Below are 15959 nucleotides of genomic sequence, written 5' to 3' on the forward strand. Positions count from 1 at the left end.
TGTATGTTCATAGCATTCTCAGGCTTATTTAGTAGCTATGCAGTTGGTGTAATGTGCCCCTCTACTGATTGTCCCAATGCAAGACCACCTTGTCAAGCCACATTCTTAGTACGCCTTTTGGCTTTAATTGAATATTGTCCACCTCCCAGCTTTAATTGAATCTTGTCCAACCCCCAACTAAAACCCCTAATTAGTAGTATATAGTCGAATACATGGAAAGAACCAGCGGGTGGGAGCGGTTTCTGCATACGTGCCTGAGGCCCAACACACCCCTATTTCATAGACTGCGGTCAAATAATCGTGATGTCACATTGTGTGCTTCTGGATTTGGCTGAAGAAGATGGCGGCCTCCTCAGGTTTGTCTGCTACACTGGGAAATATGTAAAGATTCTAAATGTTATTTGTACGTGTGAGTCATAGTATGTATTTACTTGAGCACAATCTGAAAGATATGCTGGGGGTCTGAAATGCTTGCAGCAAGCTAGCTATCGGCTATTATTGGCGAAGGTTAACTAATTTGTTAGTAACAAACTGTTTTGCTAACAGCCACCAGATTTATCTGACAATGTGTATTTTCATTATATGAAGTTGGTCACAAACTAGCATAATGATTTGATAGGAACCTAGCCTGCCACCAAGTAACTTAGCGTCTAATAACGTTAGTATATATAGCTAACTGTTCGCTTGCTAACTTTGATCATAGATGTTACAATTAGCTTGCTAGGTAAAAGCAAACAGAATTTGCCCTCTTTAAGAATACTGGTTTTCATAATTTGCTAGCTAATGTTACTCCACATGTGCGCGCGTCACTAGTTACAGAATGATACAGATGTGATTGAACAAAATATTTTTGATATCCATTATTACTGGAGTTACAGTTTACCGAACTGTACTGGTTAGCTGAGGAACTTTCAATTCAGTCGATACTTGTAAAAATATACATTCTGAAAACGCTTACCTGTACCTATGTTTGTCCTGTACAACCGTGGTCCTGCGGTGTGCTGAAATTCATACCTTTAATAACATCGAATATAACCATTGACTTTTTTGCTCAACTGTAGACATAGCGGCCTTGACTATGTACGTTGAGAATCAATTGGCACATTCGCGCAGAGTTGAGCAACACAAATGAGGAAAAAGTCAGTGGTTGTATTCAATGAAAGTTTTAATTTAGTATGTATTAAAGCACTCCTCAGAAAGACCGCGGTTGTACTGGACAAACAGGTTTAGCGATGGTATATTGGTCCGTTAATACAGGACTAAAGGCCCACTGCATTACTTTTGTTTAGATATGCTATTTTTATTATTCTGATTTTTCAGGGGTTGCTGCAGCACCCCTACTTCCCGCGGCTATAATCATATTGTAGGCAGTTTTCAGAATTGACATTTTTACAAGTAACGTTATTGACTGATGGTGACTCAATGTTGTTGCTATCAAATCGCACGACCGGTTACAAAAACTCAACTCCGCCTCAATATAAGAGAACGGAATTGAGCATTCCACCAACGGTTTGGTGTAGCACCGACAATTCTAGACCAACCTTAACTTGGCAACATTATCTTCGTTCTCGAGCTGCCAAACATGCATCTTCTAAAATGGCCGTGTCCAGTTGCATGTGGTGCGTTTGTATGTAGAAAATGTTCCGTTATTAAAATAAATATATTTTTATTCAGGAAGTTATCCAACAGTGTGTACTACATCTTGTCAATTTCAAATCTTCTCTCATTGATTGAGACAGATGGGTCTAATACAAAATTGATACAAATTCACATACACCAAATACAACATACACATTACCGTTACTTTTTTAAATGTACAAGCCCTTAACCAACAATGCAGTTTTTTTTTAAAAGCACGAAAAATATGCTAAATAAACAAATGGTAAAATAGTAACACAATAAAATAATGAGGTTATATGCAAGGGGTATCGGTATCGAGTCAACTTTATTTTCAGGAAACTTAACTTGTAAATATTTGTATGAACATAAGATGCGGCAACTGAGACATAAACTGAACAAGTTCCACAGACATGTGACTAACAGAAATGGAATAATATGTCCTTGAACAAAAGTATCTGGTGTGGCCACCAGCTGCATTAAGTACTGCAGTGCATCTCTTCATGGACTGCACCAAATTTGCCAGTTCTTGCTGTGAGATGTTACCCCAGTCTTCCACCAAGGCACCTGCAAGTTCCCGGACATTTCTGGGGGGAATGGCCCTAGCCCTAGCTTTATGTTAAAACTCACAATCAAATATGCTTCCCAAAAATAACAGTCACTCTGGTTGAAAGTTTATTTTGATTGGCCATTTTCTGCATTTATCAGAGTGCCATCAGGTAGCCTGATTTCAGATGTCCATGTAAACAGGATTATTAGGAACATTTGTTCTTCTTGTAAAGCAAGTAAACATTTTAATCAAACTACACTGCTCAAAAAAATAAAGGGAACACTTAAACAACACAATGTAACTCCAAGTCAATCACACTTCTGTGAAATCAAACTGTCCACTTAGGAAGCAACACTGATTGACAATACATTTCACATGCTGTTGTGCAAATGGAATAGACAACAAGTGGAAATTATAGGCAATTAGCAAGACACCCCCAGTAAAGGAGTGGTTTGGCAGGTGGTGACCACAGACCACTTTTCAGTTCTTATGCTTCCTGGATGATGTTTTGGTCACTTTTGAATCCTGGTGGTGCTTTCACTCTAGTGGTAGCATGAGACGGAGTCTACAACCCACACAAGTGGCTCAGGTAGTGCAGCTCATCCAGGATGGCACATCAATGCGAGCTGTGGCAAGAAGGTTTGCTGTGTCTGTCAGCGTAGTGTCCAGAGCATGGAGGCGCTACCAGGAGACAGGCCAGTACACCAGGAGACATGGAGGAGGCCGTAGGAGGGGAACAACCCAGCAGCAGGACGCTACCACCGCCTTTGTGCAAGGAGGAGCACTGCCAGAGCCATGCAAAATGACCTCCAGCAGGCCACAAATGTGCATGTGTCTGCTCAAACGGTCAGAAACAGACTCCATGAGGGTGGTATGAGGGCCCGACGTCCACAGGTGGGGGTTGTGCTTACAGCCCAACACCGTGCAGGACGTTTGGCATTTGCCAGAGAACACCAAGATTGGCAAATTCGCCACTGGCGCCCTGTGCTCTTCACAGATGAAGCAGGTTCACACTGAGCACGTGACAGATGTGACAGAGTCTGGAGACGCCGTGGAGAACGTTCTGCTGCCTGCAATATCCTCCAGCATGACCGGTTTGGCGGTGGGTCAGTCATGGTGTGGGGTGGCATTTCTTTGGGGGGCCGCACAGCCCTCCATGTGCTCGCCAAAGGTAGCCTGACTGCCATTAGGTACCGAGATGAGATCCTCAGACCCCTTGTGAGACCATATGCTGGTGCGGTTGGCCCTGGGTTCCTCCTAATGCAAGACAATGCTAGACCTCATGTGGCTGGAGTGTGTCAGCAGTTCCTGCAAGAGGAAGGCATTGATGCTATGGACTGGCCCGCCCGTTCCCCAGACCTGAATCCAATTGAGCACATCTGGGACATCATGTCTCGCTCCATCCACCAACGCCACGTTGCACCACAGACTGTCCAAGAGTTGGCGGATGCTTTAGTCCAGGTCTGGGAGGAGATCCCTCAGGAGACCATCTGCCACCTCATCAGGAGCATGCCCAGGCGTTGTAGGGAGGTCATACAGGCACGTGGAGGCCACACACACTACTGAGCCTCATTTTGACTTGTTTTAAGGACATTACATCAAGGTTGGATCAGCCTGTAGTGTGGTTTTCCACTTTAATTTTGAGTGTGACTCCAAATCCAGACCTCCATGGGTTGATAAATTGGATTTCCATTGATTATTTTTGTGATTTTGTTGTCAGCACATTCAACTATGTAAAGAAAAAAGTATTTAATAAGATTATTTATTTCATTCAGATCTAGGATGTGTTGTTTAAGTGTTCCCTTTATTTTTTTGAGCAGTATATTATATTAATCTACAGTTGAAGTCGGAAGTTTACATACACCTTAGCCAATTACATTTAAACTCAGTTTTTCACAATTCCTGACATTTAATACTAGAAAAAAATCCCTGTCTTAGGTCAGTTAGGATCACCACTTTATTTTAAGAATGTGAAATGTCAGAATAATGGTAGAGTGATTTATTTCAGCTTTTATTTCTTTCATCACATTCCCAGTGGATTAGAAGTTTACATACTCAATTTGTATTTGGTAGCATTGCCTTTAAATTGTTAAACTTGGGTCAAACGTTTCGGGTAGCCTTCCAAGCTTCCCACAATAAGTTGGGTGAATTTTGGCCCATTCCTACTTACAGAGCTGGTATAACTGAGTCAGGTTTGTAGGCCTTGCTCGCACACACTTTTTCAGTTCTGCCCACAAATTTTCTATAGGATTGAGGTCAGGGATTTGTGAAGGCCACTCCAATACCTTGACTTTGTTGTCCTTAAGCCATTTAGCCACAAATGTGGAAGTATGCTTGGAGTCATTTTCCATTTGGAAGACCCATTTGCGACCAACCTTTAACTTCCTGACTGATGTCTTGAGATGTTGCTTCAATATTTCCACCAAATTTTCCTGCCTCTCGATGCCATCTATATTGTGAAGTGCATCAGTCCCTCCTGCAGCAAACATAACGATGGTTATTATGGCCAAACAGTTCTATTTTTGTTTCATCAGACCAGAGGACATTTCTCCAAAAAGTATGATCTAGGATATAGGACTCGTTTTACTGTGGATATAGATACTTTTGTACCTGTTTCCTCCAGCATCTTCACAAGGTCCTTTGCTGTTGTTCTGGGATTGATTTGCACTTTTTGCACCAAAGTACGTTCATCTCTAGGAGACAGAACGCATCTCCTTCCTGAGCAGTATGACGGCTGCGTGGTCCCATGGTGTTTATACTTGCGTACTATTGTTTGTACAGATGAACGTGGTACCTTCAGGTGTTTGGAAATTGCTCCCTAGGATGAACCAGACTTGTGGGGGTCTACAATTCTTTTCTGAGGTCTTGGCTGATTTCTTTTGATTTTCCCATGATGTCAAACAAAGAGGCACGGAGTTTGAAGGTAGGCCTTGAAATGCATCCACAGGTACACCTCCGATTGACTCAAATGATATCAATTTGCCTATCAGAAGCTTCTATAGCCATGACATTCTTTTCTGGAATTTTCCAAGCTGTTTAAAGGCACAGTCAACTTAGTGTATGTGAACTTCTGACCCACTGGAATTGTGATACAGTGAAATAATCAGTCCGTAAACAATTGTTGGAAAAATTACTTGTGTCATGCACAAAGTAGATGTCCTAACCGACTTAACAAGAAATTTGTGGAGTGGTTGAAAAACGAGTTTTAATTAATGACTCCAACCTAAGTGTATGTAAACTTCTGACTTCAACTGTAACTGTCCACAATAATCGCATTATTGTGTGCATGAAACCATATTCATTGTTTGATAACCATATTCATTGTTTGATTACTTCATGGACCAGAAAAAGTATTTATTTAAAAAAACTGAGCATTTTCTGAATTCAAACGCACCACCAGCAACTGGACACAGAACATACAGTATGTTTGGCCGAAAAGAGTACAAAGATAGTATCGCCAAGTTAAGGTTGGTCGAATATTCTCTGTGCTACACCAAACTGTACCTAACCTGAAACTCCCAGTAATGGATACCAAAACTGTTTAGTTCAAATCACATTATCTTGTGTAACAATCAGTGCCTTCAGAAAGTATTCACACCTCTTGACTTTTTCCACATTTTGTTGTGTTACAGCCTGAATTAAAAATGTATTAATTTAGTTTTGTCACTGGCGTACACACAATATCCCATAATGTAAAAGTGGAGTGTTTTTGGAAATGTTTAAATTAATTAAAAAGTATCCTTTTGTTATGACAAGCCTAAATATAAGTTCAGAAGTAAAAATGTGCTTAACGAGTCACATAATACGTTGCAAGGACTCTCTGTGTGCAGTAATAGTGTTTAACATTTTATTCCCTCTTCCGACTGTCCATCAACTCCTGTCTGAACCCTACGTCACAAACAATAACACATCGTAACGCAGCAAGAGATGGTTTCGTCGCTGTAGCACATTCGTAGATCGATTTATAGCCAGTAATATAAAATAATTAATAGATTTTAAACAAACACCATTTTCTGTTTGTCATAGACAAACCGTACTCATTGTTACATCCAGGCTGTATCATACGGTTACATCAAGGCTGTATCACATCCGGCCGTGATTGGGAGTCCCATAGGGCGGCGCACAATTGGCCCAGCATCGTCCGGGTTTAGCCAGGGTAGGCCGTCATTGTAAATAAGAATTTGTTCTTAACTGACTTGCCAGTCTTGTGAAATCCATAGATTAGGGCCTGATTCAATTATTTCAATTGACTGATTTCCTTATATGAATTGCAACTCCGTAACATTTTTGATACTGTTGCATGTCGCGTTTATATTTTTGTTCAGTATAAGCAGTGATTAGGAGACCCCAAATTATCTTGCATTTTAGACAATACATTATAAAATATGTGGTTTGCCTAATGTCTCTTATGTCACATTAACATTTCAAGTGAATATACTTAGAAAGTTTACTCAGACATCTTATGAGCATTTTGCATGCATTTCATTTCAAAAACTCACATTTTTGATGAGGTGCGAGGCTCTTTCATAGGAGTAGATTACCGTTTTTATGGGCTGGTGAGATCAGCCATTCACAGGTGTAATTTGATGGTTCAATTACAAAGATTGGACCCCCCCCCCCTTTACCTCCAGAACAGCCTGAATTCTTCAGGGCATGGAAACGTTACTCAACCCGAGATGACAATGTAAAAATCTGTCATTCTGCCCCTGAGCAAGGCAGTTAACCCACTGTTCCCCGGGCGCCGATGACGTGGATGTCGATTAATGCAGCCCCCACGCACCTCTCTGATTCAGAGGGGGTTGGGTTAAATGCGGAAGACACGTTTCAGTTGAAAGCATTCAGTTGTGCAACTGACTAGGTATCCCCCTTTCCAATTTGAATGAAGGGACCTAACGTGTGCCAGGAAAACATTCCCCATACCATTACACCACCGCCAGCAGCCTATACCGTTGACACCAGGCAGGATGTGGCCGTGGACTCATGCTGCTTACACCAAATCCTGACTCTGTCATCAGCATGACACAACAGGAACCGGGATTCGTCAGGCCATGTGTTTCCACTCTTCAGTTGTCCAGTGTTGGTGATTGTGTGCCCACTGGAGATGCTTCTTCTTGTTTTAGCTGATAGGAGTGAAACCATGTGTGGTTGTCTGCTGCAATAGCCTATCCGTGACAAGGATTTACGAGTTGTGCGTTTCGTGATGCCGTTATGCACACCACTGTTGAACTGCGCCGTTATTTGTCTGTTTGTAGCCCGCCTGTTCGCTTGCACAATTTTTGCCATTTTCCTTCGACCTCTCTCATCAACGAGCTATTTTCGCCACAGGATTGCCGCTGACAGGATGTTTTTTGCACCGTTCTCGGTAAACCGTAGACACTGTCGTGCGTGAAGCCTAGGGGGGCGTTTGTTTCTGAGATACTGGATCAGGTGCTCCTGGTACCGAACGATCATACCACACTCAAAGTCGCTTAGGATACTAATTTTGCCCATTCTAAAGTTCAATCGATCAGTAACTGAATGCCTCAATGCCTGTCCTAACTGCTTTACATAGCAAGCCACGGCCACGTGACTCACTGTCTGTAGGAGCGATCCATTTTCGTGATCGGGGTAGTGTACCTAATAAACTGGCCAGTGAGTGGGGGCTTTAAAAGTTTAAAGGTGCAATATGCAGAAATCGCTCTGCCAATTCTTTGTTGCTAAAATTCTAATAGTTTGTCTAATTTCAATAAAAGTTTGATTAAAAAAGCAGTGTATAGTGTAGACAATCATTGTACCATGTAAACCACTGTGAAATATATTTTCAGTAATAATGTATTTTCTGCTGTTTGAAGCTAGTTACAAAAACGAAAGTAAAAGACACAAAACCAAAACTTATGCACGGGAAGCATAGAAATAGTGCACAAGGAACAGATCTACCGCTTCTTGCGGATTTGCTTTCAATGAGTGACATATTTTGGTCGAGTCGCCCAAAAAGTGACATTGCAGCTTTAAAATCGGCAGAATTTGAATCAGATTTTTTTGGGAGTGGCAGCAAAGATTGAATATAGGGGAAACACTGCTTTCACAGTTTGCTGTTTGCGTGAAGGAAATTGCCCCCTGCCAGGTCTGATAGTGCAGTGGTGGATTTTGAGGAATCATGACAGCTGCATTCCATTACTTTCATAGCCAAGCACAGAGTGCCATATCTCTGGTTCCACTCTGGCATGCAGAATGATCCAGAACACAACACCCACACTGACATACCCCACTCAAAATTGCACATAGACATGTATCTCATTATTCCCTCTCTGGAATCATGTAGGATGAGGTTAGTCCTGTTCCATCACTAATTATCCAGTGTTCAATAGGCTACGGATAGTGTTAGGATGATCACTTAATGATGAATGTTCATGGGGTCAGATTGGGAAGATCGAGGCAGGTCAGAATTTGATACTTTGCCATCAGTGTACAGTTAAAATGGTAACCTACACTGACATCGCATTTACCCATTAGAAGGAAGTGTTCATTCCAGTGACTTACAGCACAAGGGATGATGACAGTGGTAGTTGGTTGCCTGTTTTCAGCCACTAGCAAATACTAAGTTCAAGAAGTAGTTGCAGATAACTTGAGTCAGCCGTTTTATATGGTATTGTTGTGCAGTGTTGCGGCCTGAACAGTTGTTAGCATGGGGGTAGCATGGACAAACCCGCCCCAGCATAACCAGTCTTCTAGTTTTTAATCTTGTATTGTTTTTATTTCAGGAGTTAAAGTTCCACGTAATTTTCGCTTGTTGGAAGAGCTTGAAGAGGGTCAGAAAGGTGTTGGAGATGGGACAGTCAGCTGGGGCCTTGAAGACGATGAAGATATAATGCTAACGCGGTGGACGGGCATGATCATCGGACCGGCACGAGTAAGTGTGACTGCAGCAGGAGTAAGTAAGAGTTGTCTACGCGCCACATTACTGTGTAAGTCAGCTGAGCTAAAGTAACAAAAGTCTCAGGCAAGGTTACACAGGACTTAATGTTTGATCAGATGGTGGATAAATGAAGATGTCCACTCAGACTGTTTACCTTTTGAAAAAAATGTTCCTTTCTGCTTAAAGAATGACTGCCCCTAAAAAAAAAAAATTATTTGGAAAAAGAACGGGCAAGTATGCTTTGCACGGTCCGGTGCCCCAGGTGGGCGGAGACCTTTCCTTAGAGCAAGCCCCGCCCACCCGGGGCACCGAGTCACGCAAAACAAACTCGCCCACTGGAAGGTCTTCCCCAGACAGTGGTTAGTACTTGCCCATGGTCAGGAAATACCTACCCTAGGGAAAATGGACTTCCATAAAGTTGTTCAACAATCTTGGCCAAATGCCAAGGATATGGATTAAGTCCGACGAGCTTCTGCTTGGGCTGTTAACCGTCAAAACTCAGACAGGTGTGTTGATGGTTAGTATGTAGCTACATTTTGTTAGCTAATAGCATTATGTCATTATTTGATAGCCTAGTATCATAGCGGCATAGCCTAAATACATAGCCTCTCCCTTACATGTAATGTGAGAGGAAGGTTTGCATAGCTAACGTTGCACCTGAGGACAGGTTTGATCCCTGCTAACTAATGTTAGCAAGCTAGTTATCTCATAATCAAGCAAACATGACGACATGTTTGATGTAGCTTTCTTTCAATAATGTTTAAACTCGAACTGGCTAGCTACTGTCCTTGTTTGTTGTGATTGATTGGAAAAGACACAACCAAGAAACGCCCACATTAAACCACACCCCCAAGACAACTCTCATTTGCCTTCTGTCATGGTATTTGTTAATGAGCATTGATGAAAAACGAGGCCAAATCAGGAAGTGCAGTTGACCTTTAATGGGTGACTGAACTGCCTTTTTTTTCCTAATTTCTTTTTACCCCCTTTTCTCCCCAATTTCGTGATTACGAACTTGTCTCATCACTGCAACTCCCCAAAGGGCTCGGGAGAGGCGAAGGTCGAGTCATGCGTCCTCTGAAACATGACCCGCCAAACCGCGATTCACCCGCTCACTAAACCCGGAAGCCAGCTGCACCAATGTGTCGGAGGAAACACTCTTCAACTGAAGATCGAAGTCAGCCTGCAGGTACCTAGCCTGCCACAAGGAGTCGCTAGAGCGCGATGAGCCAAGTAAAGCCCCCAGGGCAAACCCTCCCCTAACCCGGACGACGATGGATGCCTGCAGGCTGATCACGGCCGGTAGTGACACAGCCTGAGATCGAACCCCAGGCTGTAGTGACGCCGCAACACTCCGATGCAGTGCTTTAGACTGCTGCTCCACTCAGGAGGCTCTGTACTTCCTGTTTTGCCCTAATTTTAGATTTGGTTAATTAAGAAATGCTAGGGGCCAAGACTGAATTCAAACATGAGTTGGTTTCGTGGTGTGGTTTGATGTGGGTGTCTCTTGTGTATGTTTGCAGGTAGAAGAGTTATCCAAATTATTTCGCCAATTAGCTTCAGCCGGCTGGTGTCTGACCGTGGCAGTTGGTTTGACTAGTTTGGCTATTTAAGGACCGTCAATAAATTACACAATGTAAATGGGACAATATTTTAATGTAGAACATCTTTTAGTTTTCTCATAATACTTTGAATATATGTATATATATTTCTACAATTTTATAGTTGGTTTGAGGTTTTTAAATAATTGAAATTTGGAGCTTTTGGAATTGAAACATTGTCCCATATACATTGTGTAATTTACCAAAGATCCCTAACTTACCCCATAGGGATATCCAAAGTCAATTCAAATTTACCACGAGCATTACGATTGGGTTGTGTGCAGCTGCACTCGAAATTGATGATTACTTGCGTGCTGCCAGCTGTGGGCATGTGGGCAGGATTGAAACAAACCCAACATTTATTTATTTTGTGATGCAGTCATGACCACAAATCTCACAAAACTCTGGTTTGGACAAGACTGACTTCATGGCCAAAAGTATCCTATTTACATGTTGTAGTACATTTTTACAGTAGAAGAAATGTTTCTGACTGAGATTGATTTTCTAAATGAGAAGTTGTTTTTTAGGAGCAGTTGCTTTTTAAGGGGGTAGCACTCCCATAGGCACCAATGCATTAACAGCTAGGTCTGGTCTGCTTACTTTATTGACTGTATATGAACCAAACAAAATAGCGAGTGGGATGTCTTGCTTCCTCTTTTGTCTCTGGTTTGATTACCGAATCACCTCTGTAACATAAGCACCTCTAAACGTGTTTCCACCAGGGAAGTGGAAGTGTAATATATGTGTGTAAGACCACACTGTGGCAGAATTGTGTTCTTGAAAATTCTTGAAAAATAACCAGTAAGTCAAAACAGGCATTGTAATGTACATAACTGATCACCTTTACCCTGACCAAGCAATGTTTTTGTTTCTTTGTTTTGTTTTCCAGACTAATTATGAGAACAGGATATACAGTCTGAAAGTGGAATGTGGTCCAAAATATCCTGAATCGCCACCGATCGTTAGATTTGTAACAAAAATTTGCATGAATGGGATAAATAATTCCAATGGGATGGTAAGTTACATTACATTCAAATTTTTGCTCGTACAAATGATATTGGCCTAAATCTGTTGTTGAATTATTAGTGTATATATGTTCTGGTAAATGAGGTGCTCTTCAAAGGATGTTCACTGATTTGCCGCTCTCTCTCTCTATCAGGTGGATACACGAAGCATACCGACTCTATCTAAATGGCAAAATTCTTATAGCATTAAAGTTGTTCTTCAAGAGTTAAGGCGTCTAATGATGTCCAAGGAGAACATGAAGCTTCCACAACCACCAGAAGGACAAACCTACAGCAATTAATTGTTCACGGATTGTTTACTTTTGACCCCTATTGTCTTAAACCTTATTCTCTTATAAAATATTCCCTCCACTATTCCAATAATTTAGACTGAGAGCAAGGTGGGATATTCCTAAAATTTGACATTCCTTCTAGTTAGCTCATTCTAGAATGTCCCCACTGCGAGTGAAATGATGTTTTTAAGAACACAGGTGAACATAGTTATTCCTCTTCTATTGACGTTAGTGTTACCATTCACTTTCTGATCAAGAGATGTATCAAGTTGGCTTCCCAAGGGAAGCATAGCACCAGGTGGATACCCAAGTCAAACAATTTATCTTTCGAATGGCAGGTCACTGAAATAAAAAATTGAGATGTGTGTATGATGGCATGATCCAACTAAGAAATAGACAAAAATACACAAGTTGTAATTTGTAGGTACATTGAATTATTATGAAGATTAAAATGTGGCTGTAGGCCAGAAGTAGTGTCACCGGGTGTGAAGGATTTGTTTTCTATTTTCTATTTTACACAATGCTAATGTTTCTGTCCTGCAGCTTTTTGACTTGTAACCGACCTTAAAGGCTGTTTGGTTCAGAAAAAATACCCCTTGCATTTAACTTTTAGTGAAAATGACAAGTGTATGTATGACATTGTGATTTTTCTGACATTAAAATCACTATCTGAAAAACATGTTGCAAACTGGATACATTTTTACTCAATCTATTAGGAAATATCTGTTGAAGATGAAGATTATACTGTAACAGTTATTTAAGCAATAAGGACTGAGGTGGTGTGGTAAACGGCCAATATACCACGGCTAAGGGCAGTTCTTAACACAACGAAACGCGGAGTGCCTGTATACAGCCCTTATTCGTGGTATATTGGCCATATACGGCAAGCGGTACTGGAGCGCCAAGTCTAGGTCCAAAAGACTTCATAGCAGCTTCTACCCTCATGCCATAAGACTCCTGAATAGCTAATCAAATGGCTACCCAGACTATTTGCATTGTCGTCCCACCCCTCCCCCCTTCCCCCCCACCCCCTCTTTTATGCTGCTGCTACTCTCTGGTTATCTATGCGTGGTCACTTTAACTATACCTACATGTACATATTACCTCGGTTAACCTGTGACCCCGCACATTGACTCTGTACCGGTACCACCTGTGTATAGCCTCGCTACTGTTATTTTACTGCTGCTCTTTAAATATTTGTATTTTTTACTTAACACATTTTTCTTAACTGCGTTGTTGGTTAAGCATTTCACTGTAAGGTCTACTACACCTGTTGTATTCGGTGCATGTGACAAATAAAAATGTATTTGATATACCACAAACACCCTTATTGCTATTATAAACTGGTTTCCAACGTAATTAGAGCATTCCAAATAATGTTTTGGGTCATACCCGTGGTATCCGCATTCAGGGCTCGAACCACCCAGTTTATAAAATGAAATAAATTCTGAATGTCTTGTACTGACCTGTCTAACAGCCAGATTATCAACACTATCAACGATTCTCAAAAATAAGTTAAATATATTCTAGTTTATGTCCATCTGTGATGCGATATATACACTACTGTTCAAAAGTTTGGGGTCACTTAGAAATGTCCTTGATTTTGAAAGAAAAACTCATTTTTGTCCATTTAAAATAACATCAAATTGATCAGAAATACAGTGTAGACATTGTTGATGTTGTAAATGACTATTGTAGCTGGAAACGGCAGATTTTTTTATGGAATCTCTACAAAAACAAGAATTTCTAAGTGACCCCAAACTTTTGAACGGTAGTGTATATATAATATTTCATAGATCTTGTTAGCCTTGATATACAATTGCTTTCATGCTTTAAATGGGGTTCAGGGATTAACCACTAGCAATTGGCACAAAAAACAATTACAGTGGTGATATCAGGCCATTTGGACAGTGTTTAATAGCCATTTGCCAAGCTATAGCAGATAATTAGAAAATGATCCATTAGCTTGTGTTTTCAGTCCCCATTTCTTCATACAGTTGAGTTTCATGTGCAAAAGGCCATTAACTTTGATTAATAATACTGATTAATTCATGATTTTGGACAGTAATTATACACTTTTTTCATATACTGTCTGTCAGAACTCTGGATTGCAGGAGTCAGTATCCTAGAACAGTACAGTACTGCTTTCACGTTACAGAGGATTGTGTGATGTGACACTCAGGGTGATAGACTGTAATGGTTAGTGACTGTAATGCCACCATGCCAGTCCTCGGCATGGCCTGACCACCATATATCTCTCCCACTGCAGTGGCCTGACACAGAGCAGCTTGACTGTCTTGGGGCTGAGCATCACATTCACTGCAGACTAGTAGACCGCCCACATCGCTGTGGACTGGACACCACATCTCACACACACACACACCCACCATATAACCTCAGTATGGGAGAGCTCATTGTCAGCATAGCCACAGAAACATTTCCTTTGTTAGATGTGTTCATTCATTCTCTCTGCTGTATTTGTGTATAGATCTCATCTCAAGCTGATAGGTTTACATAAACAAAGGATATATTCTCAACAGAAAAACAGGATAAATGGTATCCCAAAAGACGAGAAGGACAACAAAGCCATATCCCATATCCAAATATTTTCTGTATTGTAAATATGCACCAGCATGGCCATCTTAGTAACAGCAGAATAACTCATTAAAACAACCTAAATATACTAAAGGAAGCATCTATTCAAAAAGCACACAGTAAAAATGGGTTTATTCATATGTTCAGATGCTGGGAGGAAACCATCTTTGAAGAGAGTGGTTGTGGGAAGAGTTGGTGGAGGATATCTTCCCTGGTGGACTAAATCAAAACAGTGGTGGAAAAAGTATCCAGTTTTCATACTTGAGTAAAAGTAAAGATACCTTAATAGAAAATGACTAAAGTAAAAGTTAGTCACCCAGTAAAATACTACTTGAGTAAAAGTCTAAAAGTATTTTGTTTTAAATATACTTAAGTATCAAAAGTAAATATAAATGCTAAAATATACTTATGTATCAAAAGTAAAAGTATATATTATTTCAAATTCCTTATATTAAGCAAACCAGACGGCACAATGTTTGTGTTTTTTGTTTTAATTTACAGGTAGCCAGGGGCACACTCCAACACCCAGACATGATTTAGGGAGTACTTTTGGGTGCCAGTGAAAATGTATGGAGTAAAAAGGGATCTATTTTATTTGGAATGTAGTGAAGTAAAAGTAAAAGTTGTCCAAAATATAAATAGAGAGTACAGATACCCCAAAAAACTAATTAAGCAGTAATTTAAAGTATGTTTACTTAACTACTTTACACCACTGAATCTAAATAGTATTTCCTTGATTCCTTGTGTCCTCTCCATCCTGGACCTCCAATGTGATTTGAGAAGGAGCTCAATGAGGAATCAACTAAATACAATTGATATTCTCCATGAGGAATCAAGGAAATAGGATTGAGATTCACCCCGTCTTGTTATCAAGCTTCAGCCATTCTATAATTAATCAGATCTGAAATCATCCCCTAGAGGGAGCTATATGCCTGTGAGTTCACACTACTGGGTGTTCTCTGAGCGCTTTCTATTCTAGCTGGGGTTTCTACTCTATTGGCCATAACTGTTCTGAAAGGCAGGGGCAGCAGTATGATGCTGCTTAGGTTTGTCTCCAGTGCCTCCATTGCCACATGTTTACATTACTCTTTAGAAAGAGATGCTTTAGACAGAGCTGCTCACCAGAGGGAAGAATGATTTGTATTCTCTTGTTCCAAGATGGCAGCGCAGTAGGACATGTATATCTGTCTTTGTCTTATCCCGTGTCCTATCCCTTGTAAATAGCCAGTCTTTTTCGTATATATCTTAATCTCACTTTCTATCTACAAACGAAATATACTTTCCTGCAACCCTCCTCACCCAATGTCGTACGGATAATTGCTAGATTGTAATTATTTCGCCACTATGGCTTATTTATTGCCTTACCGCCCTAATCTTACTTCATTTGCACACACTGTATATAGA

At 40.8% G+C, this 15959-nt stretch overlaps 1 protein-coding gene across 2 annotated transcripts; it reads left to right on the top strand.

Moving 5' to 3' along the window:
* Positions 1-198: 198 nt before the first annotated feature.
* LOC106599804 (ubiquitin-conjugating enzyme E2 variant 2) lies at positions 199-12639 on the top strand. 2 transcript variants are annotated; one of them, XM_014191135.2, is made up of 4 exons: positions 199-356; positions 8908-9056; positions 11553-11678; positions 11823-12639. In XM_014191135.2, exons 1-4 carry the CDS (start codon positions 341-343, stop codon positions 11967-11969), a joined length of 438 nt encoding a protein of 145 aa, XP_014046610.1. In that variant the 5' UTR covers positions 199-340; the 3' UTR covers positions 11970-12639. The 2 variants fall into 2 exon arrangements, with proteins under 2 accessions (XP_014046610.1, XP_014046609.1); XM_014191134.2 differs by having other exon boundaries at positions 200-356; positions 8908-9077.
* The last annotated feature ends 3320 nt before the right edge of the window (positions 12640-15959 follow it).

Source organism: Salmo salar, chromosome ssa03, assembly GCF_905237065.1.
Source record: "Salmo salar chromosome ssa03, Ssal_v3.1, whole genome shotgun sequence".
Classification (NCBI taxonomy): Eukaryota; Metazoa; Chordata; class Actinopteri; order Salmoniformes; family Salmonidae; genus Salmo; species Salmo salar.

Excerpts from the sequence above, each read along its gene's own strand:
- LOC106599804 (XM_014191134.2), top strand. Across the intron at positions 9,078-11,552 it reads TAAGTGTGACTGCAGCAGGA|ACTAATTATGAGAACAGGAT; the intron begins GTAAGTAAGAGT and ends TTTGTTTTCCAG. Across the intron at positions 11,679-11,822 it reads TAAATAATTCCAATGGGATG|GTGGATACACGAAGCATACC; the intron begins GTAAGTTACATT and ends TCTCTCTATCAG.